The following is a 26279-nucleotide window of genomic DNA, read 5'->3' on the forward strand; positions in this document are numbered from 1 at the left end:
GGGAGATCATGTGTGTGGGGAGGAAAGTGAGACAATGCCAGATAAATTAGTACATTAACAGATAAAGAGCCTTCCGATGAACCGAAGATTAAGGAGCGCAATCCCTCAAGCTTGCCGGTGATTTGGTGAAGACGAAAAAAGCTCCAAACGTGAAATTAATCACTTATCGAGTGCATGTAAAGATAGCCATGCATAATAAAAAAAAAGGGGGGGGGGGTTAAGAGCGGAGTTGGCATGACCCGCTGAGGGGATAAAACGATAATTCTCTTAATGTTTTCTCCCAGACGTTTCACACTTTAGGAAGATGAAGGCGCTGAGGTTATTTGGTGGGTCCGCTCAAGTGCAAAAACAGCTGTGAGGCCTTTTCAATTTCTTGATAATGACTGCATAATCTTCAATAGCTTACTGCACACTGATGCAAACTGTAGTAACTGAGTAGCAATCCCTAGTTTTGTATTTTTGATTTTATTCAGCTCTGAAGCCAGTTTTACTGAGCAACATGACAAAACCAGCAAAAACGTCAAGAAGACATGCCTAAAAACAGTGGTCCCCAACAACCGGGCGGCGGACCGGTCCCGGGCCGTGGGCCACTTTGGACAGGGTCGCGGCGAGCCGCACAGTTTAAAGAATAAAAAAAAACTACTGTACTTCCAGTTAATTGATTAGCTGAGTCTTAAAAATATTTTATTTTAAAAAGTGACCGGATTCTCTCTTTTTACTATGGACTCTTGACGCATGTCAAGATGCTAATAATCTCAGTCGCATAGCGCTGATGCTAATCGACAAGTTAGCAAAATTAGCAAAAAACAGGCATTTTGGAAAGTTTCTTTGCAACCGAGAAAAGGCCTAGTGATGAGACAGCAGGTGCCTATGTCCCAAAAGAAAAAAAAAAGGTTTATGGACTTACAGCTTCAGGTGATTCCTACGCATTACGTGGCGAGCGGCTCTTAAATTAGCGTTATGGTGAGTGAGTTACAGTAATTTCTGGCCTATAAGGCGCACCTGACTATAAGCCACGCTAGCTAAATTTGGGGAATACTGGAGTGTTACACATATAAGCCGCACCCGACTGTAAGCCGCAGGTGTTTTAATGTTACTGCACCGGGTTCTTGATACTTTCTTTTCCATAATGAGGGTGCAAATTGTCTCGCTCTTGTTCTGTCTCTTCTACTGTATTTGGGTTCACTTGGTTTGCTTTGCTGCCTGATGCTCTAGCACTTCATTTATAGTGCGCCCCCTTGTGATCTGAGAGTTCGAGAGGTCTCCGCTCTCCCCCTTTTCACCTCAGCCAGAGACGGCCAACAGGGATTACACCCTTTTGAAGTCAACTACCGGCCATGTCACCAGGATGTGAATGTTTGTATTTCACCAGCCAGAACCACGAGTTTATGGCACCAAAGTATTTTATCAGAAAGCTCCATCTCCACCCCTGCCGAGTTTGTTTGTTTAAGTCATAAACAAAATGAACCAAATGGTCCGGAAGAATCCAAGTCAGTACATTCCAGTCTTCTTGGAGGTTACACATGACCAGAGTGCCTTCAAGGGGTGATGATCGGAATTGCCCTCACATGAAACACCTATAATCCCCCAAAGCAATCTTACACATTTCACATAATTCATCACGTACAAGTGAACTTACGCACAACTGAATGTTTCACATCATGTATGTTTTTCTTTCTTTGGAAAAGAATGTCTATGTATTTCAACCTGAATAATGATGGTAAATCAAGAGGTTACTCCGGAAAGAACGAAATGATCTCATGATGCGTTGTTAGTTGATATGTGTAACGATAACATGTTTTGCTTGGAAGATCTTGACTTGCCAACCTGACCAAATTTAATTCTTAATTATTTAAATAAGTTGGAGTTTAAAATTCTTGGAGTTGAGTCGAGTCAAAAGAGGGACGGCTCCCCCCGGACTTGGCGATCGCACCAAATCGCTGCCGTGCACCAAACCCCGGCGCGCACCCTCCTGCCAGACGGACAATTTTTGTTTTTTTCAGTTTTCATATATTTTCCTTTTTTTGTGTTTGTCCCACCTCACGACAAACTTTTCCAACCCCGTGTGTCACCCAGCGACCACAGTTTGGACTGTGCGTCAACCAGGACCTGCTCCATCCTCCGAGTGTCCCATTGCGGCGAGAGCTGGTTCAACGGCTGGTCTCCCTCGGGACGCAGATATGCAGCGGATCTCGGCCTCAGTAGCGGGATTTGGCCAGCTGATACGCGGATCTTCTTGCGCGCTGAGAGGACAACTCAGGCTGAAGTCCCGACCTCGCCTGAAAACCCAATCCACCTTGAGCTGAGCTGTGTCACCCCTCATCCAACAGTGGAACAATTTTTATTTTTTATTTTTGCCTTGCCTTTTGGGAGCAGTTTTTTCCTTCTTTAATCGATCTTACCTCCGCTAGCTCAATCCAACTCACTCCAGTAAGTTGCACGTCTCATAGCCAATTTGACACATCACTGGTGCAACTTCCATTTCAAATATTTCACAGATTTGGCAAGTCAAACCTTTCCTTTCTACCTCGTTAAATTGTTCCTTTCTTATTTCTATTAGCTTTATTTGTATCCCTTTTCTTTCCACCGTATGATAGGTAGGGAGGCAGTATTTTGATTCTGTATGTGTAACCGTAGTGAATAAATGCAGGTTTTTAAAAATTTAGTTCAGTCTCAATCGTGCTTGTGTCCGAGTGGATTAGTAATTAATTTAGTAATACAATGAACCACGAACATTGAATGTGGTGACTTCAGTTTGAGTTTGAGAATTAGGATTTTATTCGTTGTGTTTCTCCAAAACTGAAAGTAAACAGAACGTGGTGCCCCTATAGGCGATTGAGGGAATTAAGACTTCCTTAAGCGCTGATCAAATTACTAATTCGTCCAAAAGACAACATCAATTATTGCTACAACAGGTACATAGTAGATTTGCGTTTGTAGTTGTAGCCTTTTATTAATCAGCTGCCAAACAGACAAATTTAATGTAGCCGAGTTATACAGACTTTGGGGCCTGAATTTCAAACATTTCTGCAATTTCAGGAGAGCCTTAATAAAATAATGACGGATTTCAGGCACGCTCGTCCCCTAATTAGCTTTATCGTTGAAAATGTTTCAATGCTTAATATTAGCGCTTTTATGCATAGTGTGTCATATTAACTTTTTGTGCCTTGTGGCAAGTGACGCTAAAGGCGAAAGCCCCTCACTTCAATTGAAGTGTCACACGTGGTCCAGATTTTGATGGGTGTGCTAACACCAGGAGGGGAAGGACGTCGGAGAGGAGGGGAGAGAGTAGGGTTGGGTTAGCCGTGTTAGCCAGAGGCGCTACTGGGGTTTTTAACCTCCTCGTCTGGGCAAGATGATTATCTGTTGCATGTTGGCACTCACAAGGCTATTAAAAGTGAGCAGGCAATACTCAGCCTGAGGTGTACTGAACATAATGAATGGAACATTTGCTTGAATTGTAGCAAAGCCCAACTACGACTTTCGTATTTCATGGCAAACTTTGTTGCCAAGTTTGACCTAAGCTCAGTCGCGAAAACTCACAACAATGCTCCAGCCTTTGTGCCAAGGCACATATTTTCCAAATGTAAATTTTCACAAACATAAAAAGACCTCCAAAGAATGTATGACAAAATAAAGTGAAATCAGAATGGCCTTTCACAAGCATTTGTTTGATGCACTGGTGGTGGGGGGGTCGCACCAAGCACGACAACACACCAGGAGATGTATCACATATGCATTCATTCATGTGAAAACATACATCAGTCGGTGTGTGTGAGCATCCAAGCGGGATTGTTAGTTCCCCCAGTCAGAAGTGACAGGAGGGAACGTGGTGATGGATTCCCATCATTGCATTGTGATAAGAACAAGCAGCATGTCTGTTGCTCTGTGAAATTGCGGTTAATAAAGTTGGCCTGATGTTAAAGGCTAATAAAAAGGAATGGATGAGGAAGAGAAGAGTGCAATTCAAATTCAAAAAGACATCTATTGACCTGTCTCGACGTCCTGGGCGTACAAGTGCAGCATGTCGGTGATTTCCGTCACGTAGACCGGCTTGTATTTGACTACGCGCTCCTTCTCCTCTGACACATGCACCACTTCCTCCTTGGGCTTCTCCTCATAGTTGGCCCACACCTACAACACACACACACGCGCACGCACACACGCACACACACACACACGCACACACACACACACACACACACACACACACACACACACACACACACACACACACACACACACACACACACACACACACACACACACACACACACACACACACACACACACACACACACACACACACACACACACACACACACACACACACACACACACACACACACACACACACACACACACACACACACACACACAACCGCATTACATACAACTCCATGGCGCGTTGGATTCGCCGTAGCAGGAAATTAGGTAGGCCTGAAAAGATGAGGGAAAATACATTCTCCATCATGTAGTAGGAGTAGACGTGGCTATAATGGATTAATTAATTGTGTGCAATTGATTGAGTCAAATTGGAGTGCATATTATAATGAACAATGTCTTACAATGAATTATGTCATATTCAAATTGATGTATTGCAATGCATGTCTACAAATGCCAAAATGATGTCATTAAAAAAAACTATTGCAGATTCATCATGTCATATTAAAAATTACATCATCCTATATATTTTCATGTTCATGTTAAAATGTCTTAGTACAAAGCGTATCAAAAAATGCCATCAATGTATTGTAAAAATTATGCTGAACAGATTACTAAAATGTCCTACTAACCGTCATTAAAAAGTCATGCCATGAAAACTTTTGTTATGTGACACACAGCATGTCATAAAGGAAAGTAGTTTAACAAATAAAAACACTTTGTTCTGTATTAGTGAAAAAGAGGAGTGGCCTTAATTTGATGGAAGCAGGTTCCATTCTTCCCACATCAAGGTTACATCTCTTTTGGCTTCGAAGGAAAAAACGGGAGGGCAGGAGGCTCATTAGGAGGAAGTGCTTCGCCAGCGGCGGCCACATATCACATCACACACATGCCAGCTGATGTGTGTGTGTGTTTACTGTACAAAGAAAACGGAGCGGCGGGTGCTTGTTAATGCAGAATGCAGCCACTGTGTACTCATTCTTTAAGAGCAGTAAAGCATGCAAACGCACACAAACGGTGACGGGGAAAAGGGATGAAAGAAAGCTAATCATTTTTTGGACGCGTGTTCACACCAAACCATCAAATTAACCATGTCATGTTAAAATTATGTCTTCCTGTCATGTCATTTTATAATATTCAAACAAACATCTCACTTAAAACCCGTTAACACTTAAAGAGTGTCTCACAGTTGGGTTGAAAATGTGCTGCATGAGGCACGCACGCACGCACGCACGCACGCACGCACGCACGCACGCACACACACACACACACACACACACACACACACACACACACACACACAAAGGCTGATGACCTTCTGTGAGCAGCCAACCATCCAGTTTGTTCCACTTGAATGCATGTTTGTGACTGCTGCTCTGCAACTGCAGCCAGATGTTCCAGCCAGTCAGTCAGCAGCCACAGACTGACAACGGCCGAGAGACACTCGCACAGAGAGAGAGAGAGTGACAAAAGTGCTAAGAACGGACGCCGCTCAGCTTGCCCTTCGCAACTCCGGAATGACATAACTTTTGTTTTGAAGTCCGGCGCAGCGATTCTGACTGCATGAGTCGGTCGGGCTTTCTTTTTGGTTTCATCATCTCTCGACCGCCGAGGACGTGATAATCTCACACCAACAATGCCAGACTTAACATTTTTCAACAGCAGGGTTGTCATCAAAGCCAGCAGATGAAACAATTTATCTTTTTGTGCAAAGTGTGAAGTTATTATGACAACTTTGAAGGGGAATGAGGACTTTCTTTTTCTCACTCATGGAAAGGCCTCTTTAGTGATGACTCATCTAAAATGTGAAAACTATGGATAGGAGAGTCAATACCAATATTCTGCGATAAGATTTTGAAAAGTAAAGTTCTCAGGAATAATAATTTTAGTTCAGTCAGTTCATTGCGCTCATATTGAGTCACACAATCTGCAAAATGCAAATTACAACCCGCAAAGACAAAAAAGACAAAGAAACTTAATTCGTTATCAACGTTAAGATAACATGTTTAGTCTTTTTCTTGTTTCTATACATATTATTGAGGCAAATGTTCTAACATTCAAAAGTACATTAAAGTACAGTAATTTCTGGACTATAGGGCGCACCTGACTAAGCTGCGATAGCTAAATTTGGGGAATACTCGAGTTTATTACACATACAAGCCGCAGGTGTTTTTAATGTTACCGCACCGGGTTCCCCGCTACTTTCTTTTCCATAATGAGAGCGCAAATTGTCGCGCTCTCGTTCTGTCTCTGCTACTGTATTTGGGATCACTTGGTTTGTTTTGCTCTGCCTGACGCTCTTGCGCTTCCTTTATAATGTGGCCCCTTGTGAGCTGATGGATAAACCACACTTTTGTATTAGCCGCAGGGTCGAATGCAAGTGAAAAAAGTAGCGGCTTATAGTCCAGAAATTACTGTAATGCATTTATTTTTATTTTACATTTTATCACTGGACACATTTATTCAAACTGTTGCCTTGTTTGATGCCATAAATGAAAGCCAAAGTTACGAAATTAATGCCAACTAACATTTAAACTAAGCATGTATTAGTATCTTAGCATTTTTAACTTTTTACTGTTAAGAATGTTGGCTCCATCTTTATTAATACTAATTGCGTTTGCTCTTAAAGCCTCCATTGATCCACATAGTTGCTGAGGAGGAGCAACCCTCCGGAGATGCAAGTCAACAACAATTGGGTCCAAGTGCAAATTTGCCGTTTGATGGTGAGAGAGGCCGTCTTGAAAGGCGATTCACAGGTGTGGCAAAAACAGCGCCACAGATGGGTGAGCGAGTGGCAGACGGAGGAAGGTGGAGGCTGCTTTGAACGCAAATTAAAAGGTGTGTGTCTCACTTCTATGACTGCGTATGTGCATGGTCCGCTGAGACAAATCCCCCAAAAAGACGAAGATCCTTCACCCTAAAGTCCATACAATGTAATTTGGGCACAAACAAAGTCTGCGTTGATCCGTCAAAGAAAGGACAACTAGAGCTTCAAGTTCACCTTGCAAATGGAAGGCCTTGAACTTCTGTTATAATTAATGATGCCTTCAGAAAAGAGAGCGTGCTCCTCCAAAAGAACATGGCGCGTCCATTTTAATCAGACGGCAGTAGGGGGTCTTACGTTTTCGAACGAATCGCGGCAGACTCGCGCGCTGGCCATTGTAAATTCATTAGTAAATCACGCTTTGAGAACAATTGAAATCAATAAGAGCATGTTAATCCTAAGAGTGCTCTTTGTAAATCACTTTAGACTCTATTATATCCCTAATGAATCCTGGGTGGAGAGAATGGTTCATTTATTCACTGGAGGACAGTTCTCTTTCTTTCAGTCTCTTCCTTGTCCCCTCGTTGCCTTTTTTGGATGATTACCTTCTATAAAATACAGCAAGGAGGCAGATAAAATCATTTTGATTGGTATATAAAGTAAGAAGAGCCTCTTTCACAATGTTGCCTTGCTGTTCTTTTTTTTTTTTTTTTTTTTTTTTTTTTTTTTTAGAGCTCAGTATTGTTCATTCGGAAATGTCATCATCATTGCTCTTTTTTTTTTTTTTTTTTTTTTTTTTTTTTAAATATATATATATATATATATACACATATATACATACATATATACATATATACATACATACATACATACCTTTTTTTTTTTTTTTTTTGTGTGTGTGGGTGAGTATGTGTGTGTGCGTGCGTGCATGCGTGTGTTTGTTAGCTCACCAGAAAACCTATTAGAAAAAAAAAATCTTATACCGTTCACCTAAATCGAACACCAGGAGACCCGAGGGGACCGAAGAAAACCAAGGAAGGTGAAATCCAGCACCGACCAGACACCCCCCACCAGAACTCCTCCCCAGCCCAAGAAACATCCAGACCCCAACAAATCCAAAAAACATAAAGTCAGGGAGGCCTCAAGAGACCAACGGAGAGACCGAGAAAAGGAAGGAAGGACAGACGAAGCCGCGTGAGATCCGAGACACCAGCCTCCACCGATTCAATAACCTGAGGAGGAAACAGATTGTGTCTGAGTTTCGGTAGATGCTGGTGTGGTGGATCTGGCATGCATGAAAATCTCCACCAAAGAGGGGAGCCGTCGACCCCCGCCGGAACAGAGCAAGCGCAACACCTCAGGGCCCCCCAGGCCGCGGCAGCGCCAAAGGACGACCCCCGGGCCCCACCAGGGCCACCGGCCGGAGAGCAAACCCAGGAGCAGGAGCGCCCCCCGCCCCAACACGGCCCGCGCCCCCGGCCCAACGCAGCAGGACGGGGCACTGCAGGCCCACCAGGCACCCCACCGGCCCCCAACCCCCGCCCCCCCACCACCCCCCGCCCCCCATCCACCCCCCGCCACCCACCCCAACCCAGCCCCAGCCGCCCCCATGCCCCCAATCCCCCAGACACCCCCCACCCCCAGCACCCCCCCACCCCGCAACCCCCACCACCGCCCCCCCCCCCCCCAACAAAGCCGCCCCCCCCCCGACCCCACCCCGACCAACCGGCAGCCCCCCAACCCCCGACCCCCAGCCCCCGGGGACCACCCGCACCCAGGCACCGGCGCCGAAGAGGGGCCGGACAGCGGAGCGGAGAGGGCAGCCGCGCCCACCCCACCCCCCGCCGTGTGGAAGGACGGAACACCGGGGGCAGAAGGGGGAGATGGGGGCACCGGAGGGCGGCCGACACCCCCGAACCCCAGGCCCAGCGGGGGAAGGCCCCGGTCGTCACCCCAGCGTTCTTTGTGAAAATTAACCCCTGTTACTGAGTCCGCCAGCTCGCGGACTGGCGAACTCTACCCCTAAACCGTGAATGTGACCCCACCCAGTGTATATACAAGTGTGTGTGTGTGGTGCATTAAAATTAGGAGCAGGTGAACCGGAGCCGATGGAAATGATATTCCCACGCTCCGATCCACCCGCCACCCAAGCATGTTGCTGAGTGTATGTGGTGCATTAAAAAAAATAGATAGGGCGGGGGGGGGGGGGGGGGGGGGGGGCGGGTGGCGACACGGACAGGGGACCGCAGCACTGCTCTATACTGCGGCCCCCAACCGATGGCACCCCCACAAGCCCCCAAGCCCCCCCCCCCCACCCACAAGTTGTGTGGTGTATTAAAATTGGAGGGGAGTTGTAGGGTGAAGACGGTGTTTCCACCCTACCCCACCCCCCAAAGTGTGTTATGTGCCCTATATGTCTATAAAAGTGTATTGTGCAAACCTAGTGTAGTGAGTTAAGAGGTGTGACCAGCGGGGCCCCCCCCAACCGGGCGGGGGCAGGAGGCGCACCGGCCCACCAAGCCCCCACCCACCCCACCAGGACCCCGGCGGGCATATGGGACCCGTCCGGCGGGGCGATAGGGCTCGCCCCCCGGATACTGGGTCCCGCCCGAGGTGTCAGGACGCCCACCGGAGCGGGGCGGGCACGACACCAAACCCCAGCCACCCCCGCCGGCCCCCATAGCACCGAGACCCGGGCCATGGATGGAGCCCCCGGCCCAGGGGAGGGGAAGGAAGGCGTACCGGGGAAGGGGAAGGGAGGAGGGAAGGGGACGACAAGAAGGGCAGGGGGCAGCGGCAGGGACGCAAGGAGAGGGGGAGAGGAGGAGGAAGGGCGACGAGGGAGAGGGGACAGGGAGGCGGAGGACGGGCGGGGAGAGGCGAGGAGGGAGAGGCAGCAAGGGGGAGGAAGGGGGAGGGGAGAGGGAACCACCGGGCACCCCGGCGGCCCACAGGCCCCGAACCGCGTCGCCGGGCCCAGAGCGACGGACCGCGCCGGAACGGCGCCGCCCCCGACACCAGGGAAAGCCCCGCAACGCAGCACCCCCCAAGAGACCCAGGGAACGGCCAAGACGCAGCCGCCACCCAGCAGCCAACAGAGGGGCAGACCCGCCCACTCCCCGCCAGGGGGGACAGCACCCACAGAATTAACCCACTGGCATGCCGTGAATCCGAATATCAACCCCTGGTGCCCATCGGAGGTGAATCCGCTCGATGTTGCCTTGCTGTTCTATAGAAGTGACAACACGAATCCAAGGGACTGAGTTGACCAGGGAATTTATTATCAGAGCCGTAAAAAGAGATGAGATGCCGCCTGTGTGTAAGGTCATTTTTTGTTGGGTTCACTTCACAATTTGAGGTAGAGAGAAACATTTTTTTGGCAACATAACCTGAAAGTAGTGCATGAGGCAAAACAATCTGAACAAAAATCAGCCCTCTGAGGCCACGTCTCTTCCATCAAATTTACTTTTAAAGCACTACACCAGGAAAAACAACTAATCGAAGACAAGCTCTCAATCATTTGACTGCGCTTTTAGGAAAATGCTCATCCCTTGTTTGTCAACAAATAGCAGAGAAGCACAGCTGGACTTCAGGAAGCGAAGAGGAAGCATTATTTTTACTCGCCACGTACGTTTATCACCACTTTAAATTTTTTAGCTAATTCTACGTTACAACATATTTTAACTTCAACCCTTTCACATTTAGCGTCACATCAACAATACGTCATGCTACTGATGTAGCAGCTGTGGCTAACATACGCACACGCAATTTTGGGGACCCTCCGAGTGGAAAAACACTAGAGTGTGAATCCTAGGCTAAAAATAGGAGGGTCAGAGGAAACGTGAGCATCCATGTGCAAAAAAAGACGGCCTGCAAGGTTAAGCAGGGTTGTTGATGGAACATTAACCCCAATGCCTCGCCTTGTCACGGCAACTCCAGCAAGGTTGAGTCGGGTGGGAGTTGGCTCCCATTGGTTGGCCGAAAAAAGTGATTTTGAGGAACTTGGGCAAGCTTCTTTGCCCAGGCTTGTATTCACACAAATAGGCATTGTATAACGTGAGTTGGATACAACGGTGTCCGATGTTGACGCAAGCGCTTACGAGTCTGCAAGGCCAAAACACATCGGCCGCACAATGGCCCTATTTGACAAGATGTGAAAATGAAAGACGCAAAAAGCCATTGTCCCAGGGTCAGTTTGCTTACCACAATATAACTTGACTGTTGAGCACAAGTGGAACGAGCTAGCGTGACGGCAAAACAGGGAATCTTTTTTTTTTACGCAAATTATGCAAGACTGGAGAGCTCAAGGAACTCAAATAGCAAATGCTTACTTAATACAATAATCAAGATAAGATGTGATGGAAATTTACCAGAATAGACTACTTCATGTGGACCGATTAGGTCTTGAGTAAAACAGAATGTGGCTCATTATCCAGGGTTAATTTGTACATTTGTGATCAGGATCAAGAGGCTGCTTGTGTGCAGTTGTGCACTTGTGCTTTAACTTTTAACAATGCAAGGTGAGGGATATGGTCTTGCATTGCCGGAGGGTCAAAGTGAGGCAAACACTGTCAAACATTTGGCCCACCAATCTCCTTGCTGGCGGTATTGTGGATATAGGAGATCACTGCCAGAAGGCCTTGGTAGGGATAAAGTACCACCCGGTTGCAGTTACTTAACAGATAAATTATGCATTAAAGCCACACAGGGTTGGCAGATGGACGGCGAGGCGGCCATAAGGTGTAAAGGAGCCGGAGAAAAGTGGTTGCAGAAAAGGCAAGATGCTCGCTCCCCTCGCTTTTATATCACGGCCAGCAGATGTTCTCGCCATCAAACCGCGGCTTACACGGGCCCTGCTGCTCATGGAGGTTTGCTAGTGGAGGAGGCCCCCCTGCCTGGGCAACTCCAACACACGGCTTCCTGGAGCTCCGCTAACGGCCAGCAACAAGCCCCGAAGAGAGGCGCGCTCCTCCTGGTTCGGACGGTTAATATGACCCCCACCTCCGCCAGCACTAGCACCAGCAGTCCCTTCCGACATACAAAAATCCACACAACAAATTGAAGGCTCTGGGGCGACGTGGGGTGATCACAAGTTGCTACACTTTCTAAATTGGCACACATTGATCCACTTTGGCGTGTTGGTGGGCTTTTAGGAGTGTGAGTGGCTATTCTTAGCGGCACCTGACTGCTGGAATGTGAGCGTATGCGTATACGTATAAAAGAGGGCATGGCGTTACCATGGAAACAGGACACACTGCTGCATATGTAATTGGGGCAATGGGCACACACAAACTTAACACCTGTGATACTGTCCTCAAGGGCGCCACACAAGCAACCACAAGACTGGTATGCAAAACCAGCCTCACAAACCCTGGAGACGAGTTGCTCCGGCATATGGAGCCCTTTGCCAAGTGGGACTTTGATAACAGATTTAAAGGCTGTGTCATTTTCAAAGAGAACTCAGGCCTGCAGTTCAGAAACCCAATTAATGAAAAAGTTTATCCAGTTTTTAACGTTCAGTTTATTATTTATAGCATCAACATAGCTTGAGAATTGAAAGTTAATGAAAGAAAACGTGTTGCTCATTTGAGATGGGCATTGCGAGCATGAAAGCTATAAATCCAGAAGAGGCATACCTCCAGCACAACTAATGCTGCTGCCAATACCAGTCCTTGTAAGGCAAAATATCTCTATTTTGTCAGAAAATATGGCAACGTAGTTAAATGAGTGTTCCTTTTAAAGCGTGATTTTGAAAATTTTTACTTCACGGATCCACAGACATTATGTAAAAGTACGTTCCTCCGTTTTTTTCTCATCTGCTCTTAAGAGTTTGAACATCACTGAAGATTTTAGACGCAGATTGAAACATGTTGTATATTGTGTAAGGATTATCGGTCCTGTAATATCGGATAGGTCACAAACATATATTGAGCTCTGATGTCACACATTTAATTTAAGGATCATTTTATTTTACATCTCCATGACCCTGGATTGGCTAGCAACCAGTTCAGGGTGTACCCCGCCTACTGCCTAAAGCCAACTGGGATAGACTCCAGCACCCCCCGCCATCCTTGTGAGGACTAAGCGGTTAAGAAAATGGATGGATGAATCTCCGTGACATGCTGCACTTCATTACTCCCTTTGCTATTTCAGTCACATACACGCAAAAATTTGTTCTTGATTACCACAACCATTTGCTCAGCTTGTTTCTTAGTTTACACTGGTGAGCCACCAGATTACTTCTTTTTGTCTACCCATGTCTGTCTTATCGAACGGATGCCCAGCCTAATGCGATTTGGTCCCTTAGCAAATGTGTCCAGCTGGATAGGAATGAGCCACTCAAGAGGAAGGTTCCATTGTCCGAGAGAGAGAGCTATCTCTTGGATCCGAGTGATTAAAAAATAGGCTACCTCAACGCCACAATGTGTAAGTCTGCAATTTAAGGGCAATAAATCAACTTTTTAATTAACAGGGCATTCTTGCTCCAAGGTTGCCATGGTGTTGCCATGACAACTGCCTTTCCAGGGTGCCGTTATCTGGCTCACTCGTCTTTTTGTTTTTTTATCTTCTTTTCCCAAGGAAGACTTCTGATCATTTTTCTTTCTGATCACACCTTCTGTGGAAAAATGGGAGGCAAAAACATGGGAAGATGATGAGGGCGGGATTAGTGGGATGGCAAGAGCAAGCGGGACAGAGGCCTAGAGTTTAATACTGATCTGGCGGCGCCAAGGAAAGTGGATGGGGGCATGAAGCTGTGGGTGGAATTGGTAGAAAATTATACCGCATTAGATTTGCTTCCCTAATCTGGAGTGATATTGTCTGTACGAGAATTACAAAGTTTTTGCGCGGCCACTCGGCCAACCAATTACCATTGTTAAGCCAGAATGCAGTTTTGGGGCCACACAGCTCGGATGCCAAATGAAATGGGGAACAAAGACTCCACCGGCCAGTTCTGGGCTTTTTTTCCCAAGAGCTTGTTATGCTTGTCGTCTACACATTAATGTAGTGTTTGATTTGAGTAAGGGTCATGATGAGTGGTCATATTAAATGAAACCCACCCAAAACAGGAACAAAAAAAAAACAGGGCAGAATGGTAGAATACGAGTAGGATTTTTGGAATTACAGAGATGATGAAGGTCGGTTTATGTAACTGTCACTCCCCAAGGCGTGAGAGCGAGAAGAAGAGAGACTGTAAAATGCACCAAAACACACATAGAGCAAGTGTTCTCTTTCTGGAGACTTAAGTGTTTTTTAGCAGTCCATCCAGCCCAAGAGCCGGAACAAATTGAAAGTAGACTGACCTAAATGTGAAAGGACATTTGAGTCCTACCAAGACGAATCTTCTCTGGGAACTGTTTCTTGAAGGTTCGCGATGACGAACCTCCTTCGGACGTCCTCCAGGATTCCAATCAATCGCGCGTATTCATTATTGTGCTGTTAAGTTGACAAGCCCTTGAACAAGCACCCATCTATTTTCAATCAGGGATTTGCCTCATGCGGCGTGGTCACATTTTAACGAGGTCACCGCACAATCCTTGGAGTTTTTTGTTTCACGGCCACAAGCATTAACCAAAGTGGTTGGTTGTGTCTTTTCATTCACGGCTTCTTCAAACTTTTTGTGTTTCTAATTCTGTTTCTACATGTGACTGACACACCTACCACCATCTGAAGTAGCCAAGCATAATGGGCTTTTAAGACTTAATTTTAACACCTCTCGGCACTAAACGGTGAAGAGACTGCACAATTTCAAGAGGCCCTAATTAATCGATGCACTCTGCATTCGCTTCACATTTGAGAGCATGCGAGGTGAATGCCAAGAAGGATAAAAAGGAAGGGTGTAGGTGAAACAGCAAATTTGAGAGTCAGATTCAAATGTCCCCATGATGTGGAGTCACAGGAACAACGATTACTGTGGGAGAGAAGAAAAGGCAGAAAAATGAGGTGCATTCTGGGAGAGTGGGACGATCGACTGCAAGGAAGTAATAAGACGACTGATGAGGTGCCAGCATGCCTTTGCTGCCCCGAAGAAACCTACCTGTAAAGTGGACCATGAGACACTTGGCATTCCAACAAGGTCGACAAGTAATGACCTCAATAATTAAGCCGACGTTTGAGGGTGATCACCAGCCTTGGGAGCATTTTGAAAGTGGTGCCCTCCAGAAGGAAATGCTTAACATTCTATTAAGACGAGAAAGGCAAAGAAGGGTTTCTCACCCCCCTTGCTCACAGAGAATAGAGTCAACGATAGCTGCTAACAACCGCACTAAAAAATGTCAAAGTCTGTGAAAAAGTCCAACTTATCTGGATAACAAACCTGCTGCTCAAATCGCTCTCTTACTCCTCCACATTTAAACAGCAACAATTAGAGAAGACAAAGGCAATCCCGATAGGTCGATGCAGAAATGCCGATATTCCAACACATGAGGTTTCAACCAATCAAGTCATAGACTTTCACGTGTATGTGTATATATATATATATATATATATATATATATATATATACATACATACACACATATGAATATATATAAACATACATATATATATATATTTTTTTTTTCTTTCTGGATATATATATATATATATATATATATATATATGTGTTTGGCTGCAAACAGGAACAACCACTTTCTACCTTTTTAATTAGGGGTGGGGGAAAAATCAATATTGCAATATATTGTTGTGCTCTCTGTTGCAATAAATATATCGATACACTAATGGCAGGGTGAGAAGCTCGGTCATTCGGGAGGGACTCAGCGTCGAGCCGCTACTCCTCCACGTTGAGAGGAACCAGTTGAGGTGGCTGGGGCATCTGGTTCGGATGCCTCCTGGGCGCCTCCCTGGGGAGGTGTTCCGGGCATGTCCTACCGGCAGGAGGCCCCGGAGACGACCCAGGACACGCTGGAGAGACTACGTCTCACGGCTGGCTTGGGAACGCCTTGGGATCCCATCGGAGGAGCTGGCTGAAGTGGCTGGGGAGAGGGAAGTCTGGGCTTCCCTGCTAAAGCTGCTGCCCCCGCGACCCGACCCCGGATAAGCGGAATTGAAGACGGAACGGAACGGATACACTAATGGCAGTATCGATATATTATGATGGCACACCAGCGCAAAGCACATTTAAAGGATTTACCCCGTCATTCAGACAATGAAGCTGGAAACATACTCAACATAACACGCCGCCTACACCAAGGCTAACCTAAAAAAATAAAGCTTCACCAAACAATACATTCATGCCAATGCAAATGCCTTGGTGGGCTTTTACTTTGAGGTCGGCCTTTTTCAATAACCTGTGCCTAGGCTACTTTGTAATTCCCCCTCCATGTTTAAAGGAAGGGAATGCGCTTTAAAATTAACTTAGTCTTTTTCGTTATTAAAAAATATATATAATAATAATACAACTTTGTCTTCATTTATTTTATAAAACACCTTTTTTAGTAAATAAAAACTTCCAACTCAAAATGTCAAATATTGACATTTAGATTTTAGGAAAACAACTTTAAGCCATTAATACCTTATTTTATACATGGACTAGGTATAAAATAAGAATGTATCTGCCTCCTATTGCACTTAAAGTTGTGTTCCTAAATCCTAAACGACCAAATTAGACATTTTGAGTTGCTTTATTATTATTATCATCATTTAATGGGCAAAAGTGTTTTATGAAAAATAAATCAGTTTATCTTGTTTTGTTTTCTAATCCAAAAAATTATTCGATCTGTGACTCAAATCCGTGTTCCAATCCGAACCGTGACTTTTGTGATTCTTTGCTGTCACCGTCAGTACTTAATCTCTCCTGTCCTGTTTGTGGGGGCGTTAATCCCTAAATGGTGGTAAAGTAGGCAGAAGCAGTGGCGAAGAACTGGTGTCTAGACACCAGAGGTGGGAGTAAGTCATTGTTTTGCAAGTCATAAGTAAGTCTCAAGTTTTTGCCCGCAACTCCCGAGTCAGGTCCCAAGTCAAGACTGACAAGTCCCGAGTCAAGACTGAAAAGTCCCGAGTCAAGACTGAAAAGTCCCGAGTCAAGACTGACAAGTCTCAAGCGATTCACAAGTCCTACACTTTGAGTTTCAAGTCCTTTCGAGTCATTTTAACAACATCGTCGATTATATTATCTCGGGTGACCATCAAAGTAAGAGTCAGGGACTCAGGGAGTGAACCCAGAGAGGTGCAACAGATTGCCGTTTTTGCAATGTGTTACCGGTTTGTTTCATTAACTGCGCAGCTAGCAACAATAATTAGCTGATAAACAACTGACATTAGCTTACTTACCATTCTTTGTACAACTACAGATGTTGAACGAAGTTTGATGTTGTTGCCTCTCCGTCAGTGATCTAATCTTGGACATAGTGCAATTCATTTTTTGTTGATCATCTCCGTTTTTGTACTCAAACAACTAGAGGTGTAACGGATCACAAAAGTCACAGATAGGCTTGTTTAAAAAAAAAAAAAAAAAAAAATGAAATCAAATAAATATAACTTTGTCTTAATTTATTTTATAATGCTTTTGCCCAGTACATTTTAAAATATATATAAAAACTCAAAATGTATAATATGGTCATTAAGATTTAGGAACACAATATTAAGTGCAATATAAGCCAAGATACATAATTATTTTATACATGGTCCATGTATAAAATAACAAGGTAACCTGCCTTACGTTATATTGCACTAAAATCCAAATGGCCATAAAGGACATTTTTGAATGTTTTTTTTAAGCTAGTGTTTTATAAAATAGTTATAAATGAAGGCAAAATTCTATTTATTTATTTTTTAATAATGAAAACTACATATAAGTACAATTTAAGGCACATTCCCTTCGTTTAAACAGGGAGAGTGGATTACAAAGTAGCACAGGTCCACATTAAGAAAAGCAAGCGAGCCAAGCAACAGCTGTCAAACTAGATGCTAATGCTAACAGTTAGCTACTAGCTAGGAACACCGGGGACTTGTATCGTATCGTGCAATGATGGCGTAATTAACTTGCAGTTTCTTCGCGTCCTAAATGCGCTATTTAATATACTTTCGGGGTGGCATTATGATAATGGTGGTAGAAAATATATGTAATTTCAATTAAAACTTTGATAATAAGAAGTAGTCAAGCTGGCGTTCACGCCACCATGCAGGCAGAATTCAAAGTATAACTTGCCAAGGCTGTTGCATTGGTGTCAACGTATTATTTGGTCAGCTTTATTTTGAAGTTTGCCTTAGCGTAGGCAGCGTGTGTTTGCGCCTTTCCTGACATTACTGAATGACGGCACTGTGTCAGCCCAGTTCGCACACGCACACACACACACACACACACACACACACACACACACACACACACACACACACACACACACACACACACACACACACACACACACACACACACACACACACACACACACACACACACACACACACACACACACACACACACACACACACACACAGAGAGAGAAACTTACTCGTTAACATACATTTTAATCTGTTTTAGTGGAAGAAGCAAGTATTTTCAAGTCAAAGGGCTCAAGTCCGAGTGAAGTCACAAGTCATTGTCCAAGTCGAGTAGCAAATCTTTTAGCATTTTGGCAAGTCAAGTCTAAAGTCGTCAAATTCATGACTCAAGCCTAATTTTGAGTCACATGACTCGAGTCGACACCTCTGCTAGACACTATTGGCGTTGCAGTCCAACAAGATAGATCCGAGTTAGGGTGTCAACATTAGAGTCAGCGGGCGGGCAGCGGTCAGAGGAGGAAAACTGAGTGGAGAAACAAATCATCAGTGAACCTGATTTCCATCGATGCATGACTTTCACACTCACTTTTATCAAAAGAGATGGGAGCAAGACCCAAGAGATAAGGCAAGTGTACCAATGCAGAGGGTGGCGTTTATCAGCCATAATGCAACATTGCATGTCATATAGCATCATGTTCTTGGCCTCTTTCACCTCTCTCATTCTTCTGCTTCTCCAGTGCAGCGAGGGGCGATAAGGGCCTGAGGCATTTCCGCACTAATGAACCATTGGCGGCCGCACATCTGCCCCCAAGGACCACCGCCAAGAAGCCAGCGTAAAAGGCCAAGGACACAGCCGTGATGCATATGATGCAAAAGAAACAGCGATATCACAAGCAGCATATGGAGTCTCTGGAAACTTCTGTGTGTTCCTGGGAATGCTTCTCTTTGTGGCTGGGTGCGTTCTGCAGATGACACAGTCCAAGTCAGCGTGTAATTCTGCAACTTGTGCGCATGCATAATTCAGCTGGGCACAAGGTAAAGGCTGCTGCCTCATCCTGTGCTCCTCCCCGTGGGTCGTATTCCCTCTTGATCACGGCGACCGCTCCTGGACAGCGCTTGGCAGGTGATTGCCACATGAGCACGCAATAGCGCGGGTGGGGGGTGGGGGGGATGAGTAACAGAGAGCCAACAGACTTGCTGACGTGGGGAGAAAGAGGATAAATATTTTGAGAAGAATCGGCGGCGGGTACACACACCACTGCATCGCGCTGATCTGCTTCTCTGTCTTTCTGTCACTGCCCTTGGGTAGCGAGGGTCGGGCGTGCCGTCTAAACGAGAGTGGCGGTGCCCCAAGAAAGCGTCCGCACATGCTCCGAGTAGTTTTAAGTAAGCAGGAAAGACTCAGCTTGAGTGGTGTGTGCGCGCGCTGGAACTCATAAAATGTAATCCATATTAAAAAGCTTGTCATCTTTTTGCTTTTGTGTTGTCAATGGCTCATTTTGTCAAGACATGACACACACGCAAAAGATGCTACGGCACAGTAAATGCATGCACTGCGTAAATACAAAGACACAATGCTGCGATTTTCAGAGCCCTTCACACTGCGTCTTTTTCCTGAGCGGTCTAACGTGGGTCATTGTTACCACCCTGCGGGCAATGATGTCCCCTCGCCGCAATCCCACTGTCCTCTTGCTCGGCCCTGCAAAAACCCTGCAACCTCCTCCTCCTCCATCTTGCCAGGTCAAACGTTCACTGAGTGAACCATTCCAAGCATAAGGATGGATTTAAACCATCGTGAATTATTCACTTCCATAAAAATATATAGACTGTAAATTCGAAACTGGCTAAAATAGAAGTGCATGATTAAATGTGTAATGCTGATCTACTATAATGATATTACATTGCGCCTCATGGTTGCAGAGTTGAAGGGGGTGCACTGCTTGTAAAGTATAGAAAAAGATGAATTGGTGGAACAACTCAAGTGACTTCCTGCATGTTTGATAGCATGTCTCCATGAGACTATTTTTGCGGGTTTCCTCATAATAGACATACCAGCCAAATTTGATGCCAAGTAGACCAGGCTGCAGGGGCTGAACTTTCAAACATTTCTACAATTTTACTGTATGCTTGGCCCTAATCTCTGAAGACCTAACACTAACATAGCTCAAGCAAGTCAGATGTAAATCCCCTTCATTTGTGCGTGACTGAGCGGAGAATGCCAGTGTTATTATTCCTTCTACTATAACAAAAGAAAAGAGTCGAGCGGGACAGAGAAAAATATTGCAACCCTGAAAGCATTTGTGTGGCCCGGGGCGTAAAGAAGCAGCGAGCGTGGTATTAATAGAAAATAGACTGTCATCCGTGGAAACCAAACAAGGTGACTTGTATGAGCTTCTCCATGGATGGCTTACCTTTTGCACACCACAAACACAAGGCAAATCATTGTCCAACGTGTTCAGGTAAAGCACCCAGCAAAGCAGAATCCCAGCGAGAGATAATGTAGTTTGGCGGATCTAAACACAAAACAAAAGTCCTGCACAAGCCTATTAGGGCCAGTCAGAGGCCCAATTATCCGGATTCCTGCTAAGCCAGGTGTGTGATGTGATCGACGCTATTGCTTTGACAGCATGACAATGTGGTAAGCACGCTTTCTATCATAGATGTTGAACATAGCCGACAAGACTTGACCCTACATTAAGACCAGAAATCGACTGCAACTGCTTGGTTGCACTTGCCATTAACACAACAACTTTGGCAAACTCCTTCCAAGGAATTCCCCCAAATGAGCACCTATTGGTGACGGATGGGCATTGCTAAATTGCCCAATTTAAATCCAACTACAGGTGTGCCGTATAAATTTCAGCTACCCAGTAGGTTTTTTCCGAAAACCGGAAATGAATCAGTACATTGCCACATCCACCAGCTAGGAGGAGCCTTAAAGGTATACAGTACAGTATTATATTAAACATTTTCATCAGAATTGAGGATTAGGGTCAGTGAAGAGAAAAAAAAAAAGTTTGGCAGGACTCTCACTTTATAGTCAAAATTCTCACATTAAAGTGAGAATTCTGACTTAAGTGAGAATCCTGCCAAACTTTTTTTTCTCTCTTCACTGGCCCTAATCCTCTTCCGTAGAATTTTGAGCTCTGCACAATAAATGTTCTCAAAGTTACATTAGAAATGTTTTTTTTTTTTTATTCCTTTATATGATGGATTCAGAAACTTCCATTATAATTTTTCCACACAACATTGATATAATTCTGTATTTTCCACACTGTGAAATAATTCAATTGTAACCATTATCACCTAACTTTGTGGCAACAGTTTCCCCATCAAACATTTACGAACAAAACTCGAGAGTTCTGTACTTCTACGACCAAATAGGCCAAACAAGTGTTGGATTTTCATCTTTCATGTCCCGGCAGACAGTTTTGCCACACGGGATAGCTTCTGAGGACGTTTCACCATATTCAATGTCAAAAAGGGCTGTTACAAGTGCATTGACAGAGGCTATTGATGGATGGCTCAAGTATAGGGGGATGCAGCAGCTCATGGGATCCAAGGTTTATGATTCCTGAAAAGATGAGAGAAAATATACTCTGACAACAATGCTGCAGGAGCCTCCAAACAGAGAAAGGGACGCAACGGGCACGGCACACCAAGCATTAATCCAGTTAATAGGAATGGATTAGTCAGAGGGGGACAGAAATAAAAAGTGTGCATAAGGATGTGAGAACATTGAATAAATGAAAAGAAGCAGTGTGAGGAGGACGGGAAGGGGGTGGGGGTGGGGGTGGGGGGTGTAATGAATAGTGATGGAAACATGAGCGTCCTGTAACGGAAATATCTTCAACGCGGGTTGTCATATCCTCTTTTGCTTCTTTTTCTTCCTCTTCCTCAGCTCTCCTCTCTCCTTCAAGTTCTCCCTTGGCCCAATGGACTGTGTTCATCTCCTTCAAGGTTGGCTAATTACACCAGAAAAAAGCCCTTGCTCAACAGAAAGCGCATTCAGGTTATTATTGAAAGGGGGCCCTATTGTTGATTCACCTATTCATAATTAGGGCACTCCAATTACCAGCCCGTTTCCTTACTGTGGCCACTTTGCTTTAAATAGATTGCTTTCACTTTCCAGCCAACGGATGCCGCTATATTGACGCAACACACTACAGCATCAAACAGCTTTGAGCAGAGGTTAAAGCAGCCATTAAACAAAGTGAACTTTATACAGTATCACAGAGAGTAGAAGCTCCTTAACAAATATCACCTGAGGTACAGGTAAGCTGCCTATTTTGGGTGTTTTGCTTCATGAGCTGTTCTTTTTTTTTTTGCTACATACAACGCTGCTGATTATTCTTGCTTTGCATCTGCATTCACATCAAGAAGATACTGTATACTTGCGATAGAAACAATTTACTCAAGGCTGAGTCATTTGGATTGATAAGTCCTGAAGCAACAGCCTTATCCACAAACAAAGGTAGTGGCGCTCAACTTAAATCTTGTGCTGGTGGTGAAGAGCTTATTAGTGACGACTATCCCAAATACATTTTGAGCTGACACCCGAGAAATACAAATATGCTGAGCTCTCCTCTTTGGAAGCACAATTACTTTGTCCCACTTGTCTAATTGTAGTAAAACATCATTGACTCGACCAAACTAAGCAGTTTTGGGTTCCGGATGCAAGTGCAGTGAGCCTCAATCCCCCTTGTTGGCATCATGCTAATTTCCAGCTTGACGGCAAAGTTTTCATGAATGAATCTGTCTCTGCATTTCATTAAGACAAGCTTGTCTTCTTGCAGGGAAGCCTGACGCAGCATGTCCTCTGTTGTCACAGCCGCAGGGACGCCTAAAGAGCCGAGGCGATAAGAGGAAGGCAGACAGGAAGCAACGTGAGCTGCTATACCTAAGACAAGGAACAGCAGTGGACTTGAAACAAGGAAACAAAAGCAAAGATCTCAGCTTTTTCTTTTCACTCTGGGAGGTCTCCACGGGTTAATTAGAGCACACAGAGTCCCATCTCAGCTGCCTGCAAGTTGCAAACTATGCATGAATACAACACACCCACCACTGGGCACAAAACAAACAAGTGGAGCCGGGCTCGGACTGCGCGACATCAAACAAGATCACCGTCTGTCTGGATCACTGCACTCAGGTTAGCTCAAGTCACAAAGCCGCCGGTGAAAGTCAATCCGGCTCAAGTTGACCGAGGTGGAGGGCGCTCGGGTGTTGTCATCGGAGGGGTCGCCGACGAGCCTACCTGCGGCCACCAGATTAAAGGTGACAGTGGCTGGATGTGGCAGGATTGTTTTTTGGGCAAAAAAATCAAACAGCAGAAAAGGAAGTCCCGAGAAGACTGGGACCAATTTTGACTGATTTTGCAAGGACCACAGAATAATGTGTTCTATTGCTATAAAAACATGAAACCTACCAAAAGAAAGATTAGAGTCTCTTCTTTAACTCTTTGACCGCCAAAAACGTTTAATAACATTTAGTAAAATCCAAATGAGTGCCGCCAAAAACGTTAAAAGACGTTAACTATGTTTTTTTGGGGGAAACGGGTGGAGGAAAGCCTTGGCCAGCTGTGCTGAAAGTATCAAGCAGATCGAGTTAGTATAATGACTATTTATGGGCACTAGATGGCAGCGATGACTCTCTTTGGACAAGATCGGGTAGGAGTCAGTAGAAGACGTGAGGCGGCGCAAGAGTGTTGAGGGGAGAATGGCCGAGGAAGCGAAAATGGCGACCGGTTGCAAGCAGCTCAAGCTTGAGCATTTTTTTCAAAGACGAAAAGCATCGACCAATGCTAAAGAGCACATTGATGATGATGATGGTGACTCCGAGGTTGACGCCGAAGTTGGAAGCGTTGACGCGGCGGCTTCGATCACGTCGTAAAGCCTCACCGGCTAGCGATGCTGACGCCGGAAAACGTGGTGCACAACCGAGCACTTCTGCACAGGCGGACGTTCAATCGGACGATGAAGAGTACCCCGAGTCCAATGCAAATTCATCGGAGAAGTGGGTACAGTCTGATCACGGAGAAGACACTGGTTCTGGACTACGATGCCACCATGAATGGAGTGGATAAGATGGATCAGAACATCTCTTACCACCCGGTATAGGAACTGAAGGACATGAGGAAGCCAGACGTAACACCAGGTCACCGTATCATGATCCTGAGAGTAGACTTGATGACAACATGGCCAAACACACACTGCAGTATATACCTGCTACTCCCAGGAAAAAAAGGCAGGCAAGAAAGTGTAAAAGTGTGAAAGTACACACGAAGGGGCAATCGCAGTGAAACTAATCTGTGGTGCAAATCCTGCTGCGTCCCCTTGCACGCAGGGGAGTTTTACACAATATACCACACAAAAAGAAAAACTGTGTAGTTGAAACATCCACACAATTGTAAATAGTACCACAGTTGCACACATTTGTAAATAGTTTGCCAAATTGTTACACTGTTGAATGTAAATCAAAGTATTTTTCTATCAAAAAACACTTTTTCATTGTTGGTGGTAGTGTTTTACAGAAGTAAAGCACTGTTTAGGTGTTTGTGGAATCATTCATGGAAAAAAAAAGGTATCAAATTCACTAGAGTGCATGAAATAATATCGTTTCACAAAAACCTTGATTTCTCCGTATTTTGGTCCAAAACAGAGCATTTGGGTGAAACTAACCTTTTTTCTATTGTTGATTACTGAAAAACTGAATAAGGTAGAAACAAACTTTTTTTTCCGATGAAAGATGAGAGTTCAATCTTTCATTTGGTAGTATCTGTGTTTCCATAGTCCAAACAAAAAAAATTCTGTGGACCTGAAAGATCAGTCAAAATGCTTAAATCAGCTGGCACCCACATGTTCTCTTTTCTGAAAATGCTTGGCAGTCAAAGAGTTAATCAGATTTTTTTTTATTTCTATCTGTTTTCGTTTTGCAGAAATTAGCATTAGAATACAGCTAAGTTTCATCATTATTCACATTCCTGGTGATAAAGACTGTAAAAAAGAGCTTGTTGCAACATGGCCCTGGTTGATCTCTTATACTCTGTTACCATTGCTTTAACCATTCTCTTCAGTTCAGAGGCTGCATCAAAGCCTTCTGTATGCTCTAGCAAACATACTTTTGCCAAGTCTGACATCGAAAATGATGCTTCCACTGGAGAAAAATTATCCAATTTTAGTACAAAATACAATGATGATAATATCTCAGTGACACAAGGACATACAGCAAGCCAAAGACCCTAACTTCAGCCCTTACAGATCACAGAGCAAACTGCCCTGACAAAATTAAACAATGACATTTAGGAGCAACATCAGAAGCGTATTGGGACTCGCCAGTGTTTTTCAGACAACTTGTCCTAGCTGTAAATTACCACGTTGTAACACATTCCCACAGCCATTGCGGCATACCACAGTGCAACCGATGGAGAAGAGTGTAGGGGAAGTAAATCTCAAGTGTAAAACTTAACACTCCGGTTGCAGCAACCAGTTAAACGCCTTCTACTGCACTGGAACCCGAAAAATAGGCAGGTAAAACCTTAACCCCCCCCATGGGGTTCTTGTGTGTGCTCTCTAGGAATAAGTAAGCTTTGAACATGCTTTAATGACGGCATTCTTGTGAAAGAACGAACACCTGAACTGAATCAGCACCCACCTTCTCCTTCCTCTGCCGGCACGCCTCCTCGGCCGAAACCAGCGTTTTGTAGTAGTTGCTTCGCTCAGCTGTGAAGTGGACCTTGGACAGTGCGTTCTCCACCAGCGCCACAGACAGGTTGACGCCTTCGATGTGCAGCCAGCCAATGAAGTTGCCGGCTTTGTCCATGTTCTCCACTTCCACCTCCACCTGGAAGCCGACAGTGCAGATTAATTTTGAGGTGCCATCACAACAACTGATGTGCAGATGCTATCTCGGAGAAGTTGGCAGTGTTCTTCACTGGAGCTTGCCATTGATTCCCCGACATGAATTTTCCTGCTGTGCTTCGTCATCACCAAAATCAACCTTCTGTCTGGAACATCTCCATCTATTTGTGGGTCAACGTGCAGCCAATGAGCAGCGTTGAATTATCGTGGCATATGCGGTTTTTTTCAATGCAAATCCTCCGCAATTGGCCACTTGCAACTCATTAGAAAAATTT

At 45.0% G+C, this 26279-nt stretch overlaps 1 protein-coding gene across 1 annotated transcript in view; it reads right to left on the reverse strand.

The window, feature by feature from the left end:
• The window catches only part of snd1 (staphylococcal nuclease and tudor domain containing 1), a 153657-nt gene that overhangs the window by 40436 nt on the left and 86942 nt on the right, over positions 1–26279 (reverse strand). The window contains exons 7-8 of the mRNA XM_086059257.1: positions 25799–25987; positions 3993–4134 (exon numbers count right to left, since the gene is read on the reverse strand). Of these exons, the coding sequence (XP_085915383.1) occupies positions 3993–4134; positions 25799–25987 (331 nt within the window). The remainder of the gene's footprint in view (positions 1–3992; positions 4135–25798; positions 25988–26279) is intronic.

This window comes from Leptonotus elevatus, chromosome 17 (genome assembly GCF_054856555.1).
Source record: "Leptonotus elevatus isolate MCC_2025b chromosome 17, RoL_Lele_1.0, whole genome shotgun sequence".
Lineage (NCBI taxonomy): Eukaryota > Metazoa > Chordata > Actinopteri > Syngnathiformes > Syngnathidae > Leptonotus > Leptonotus elevatus.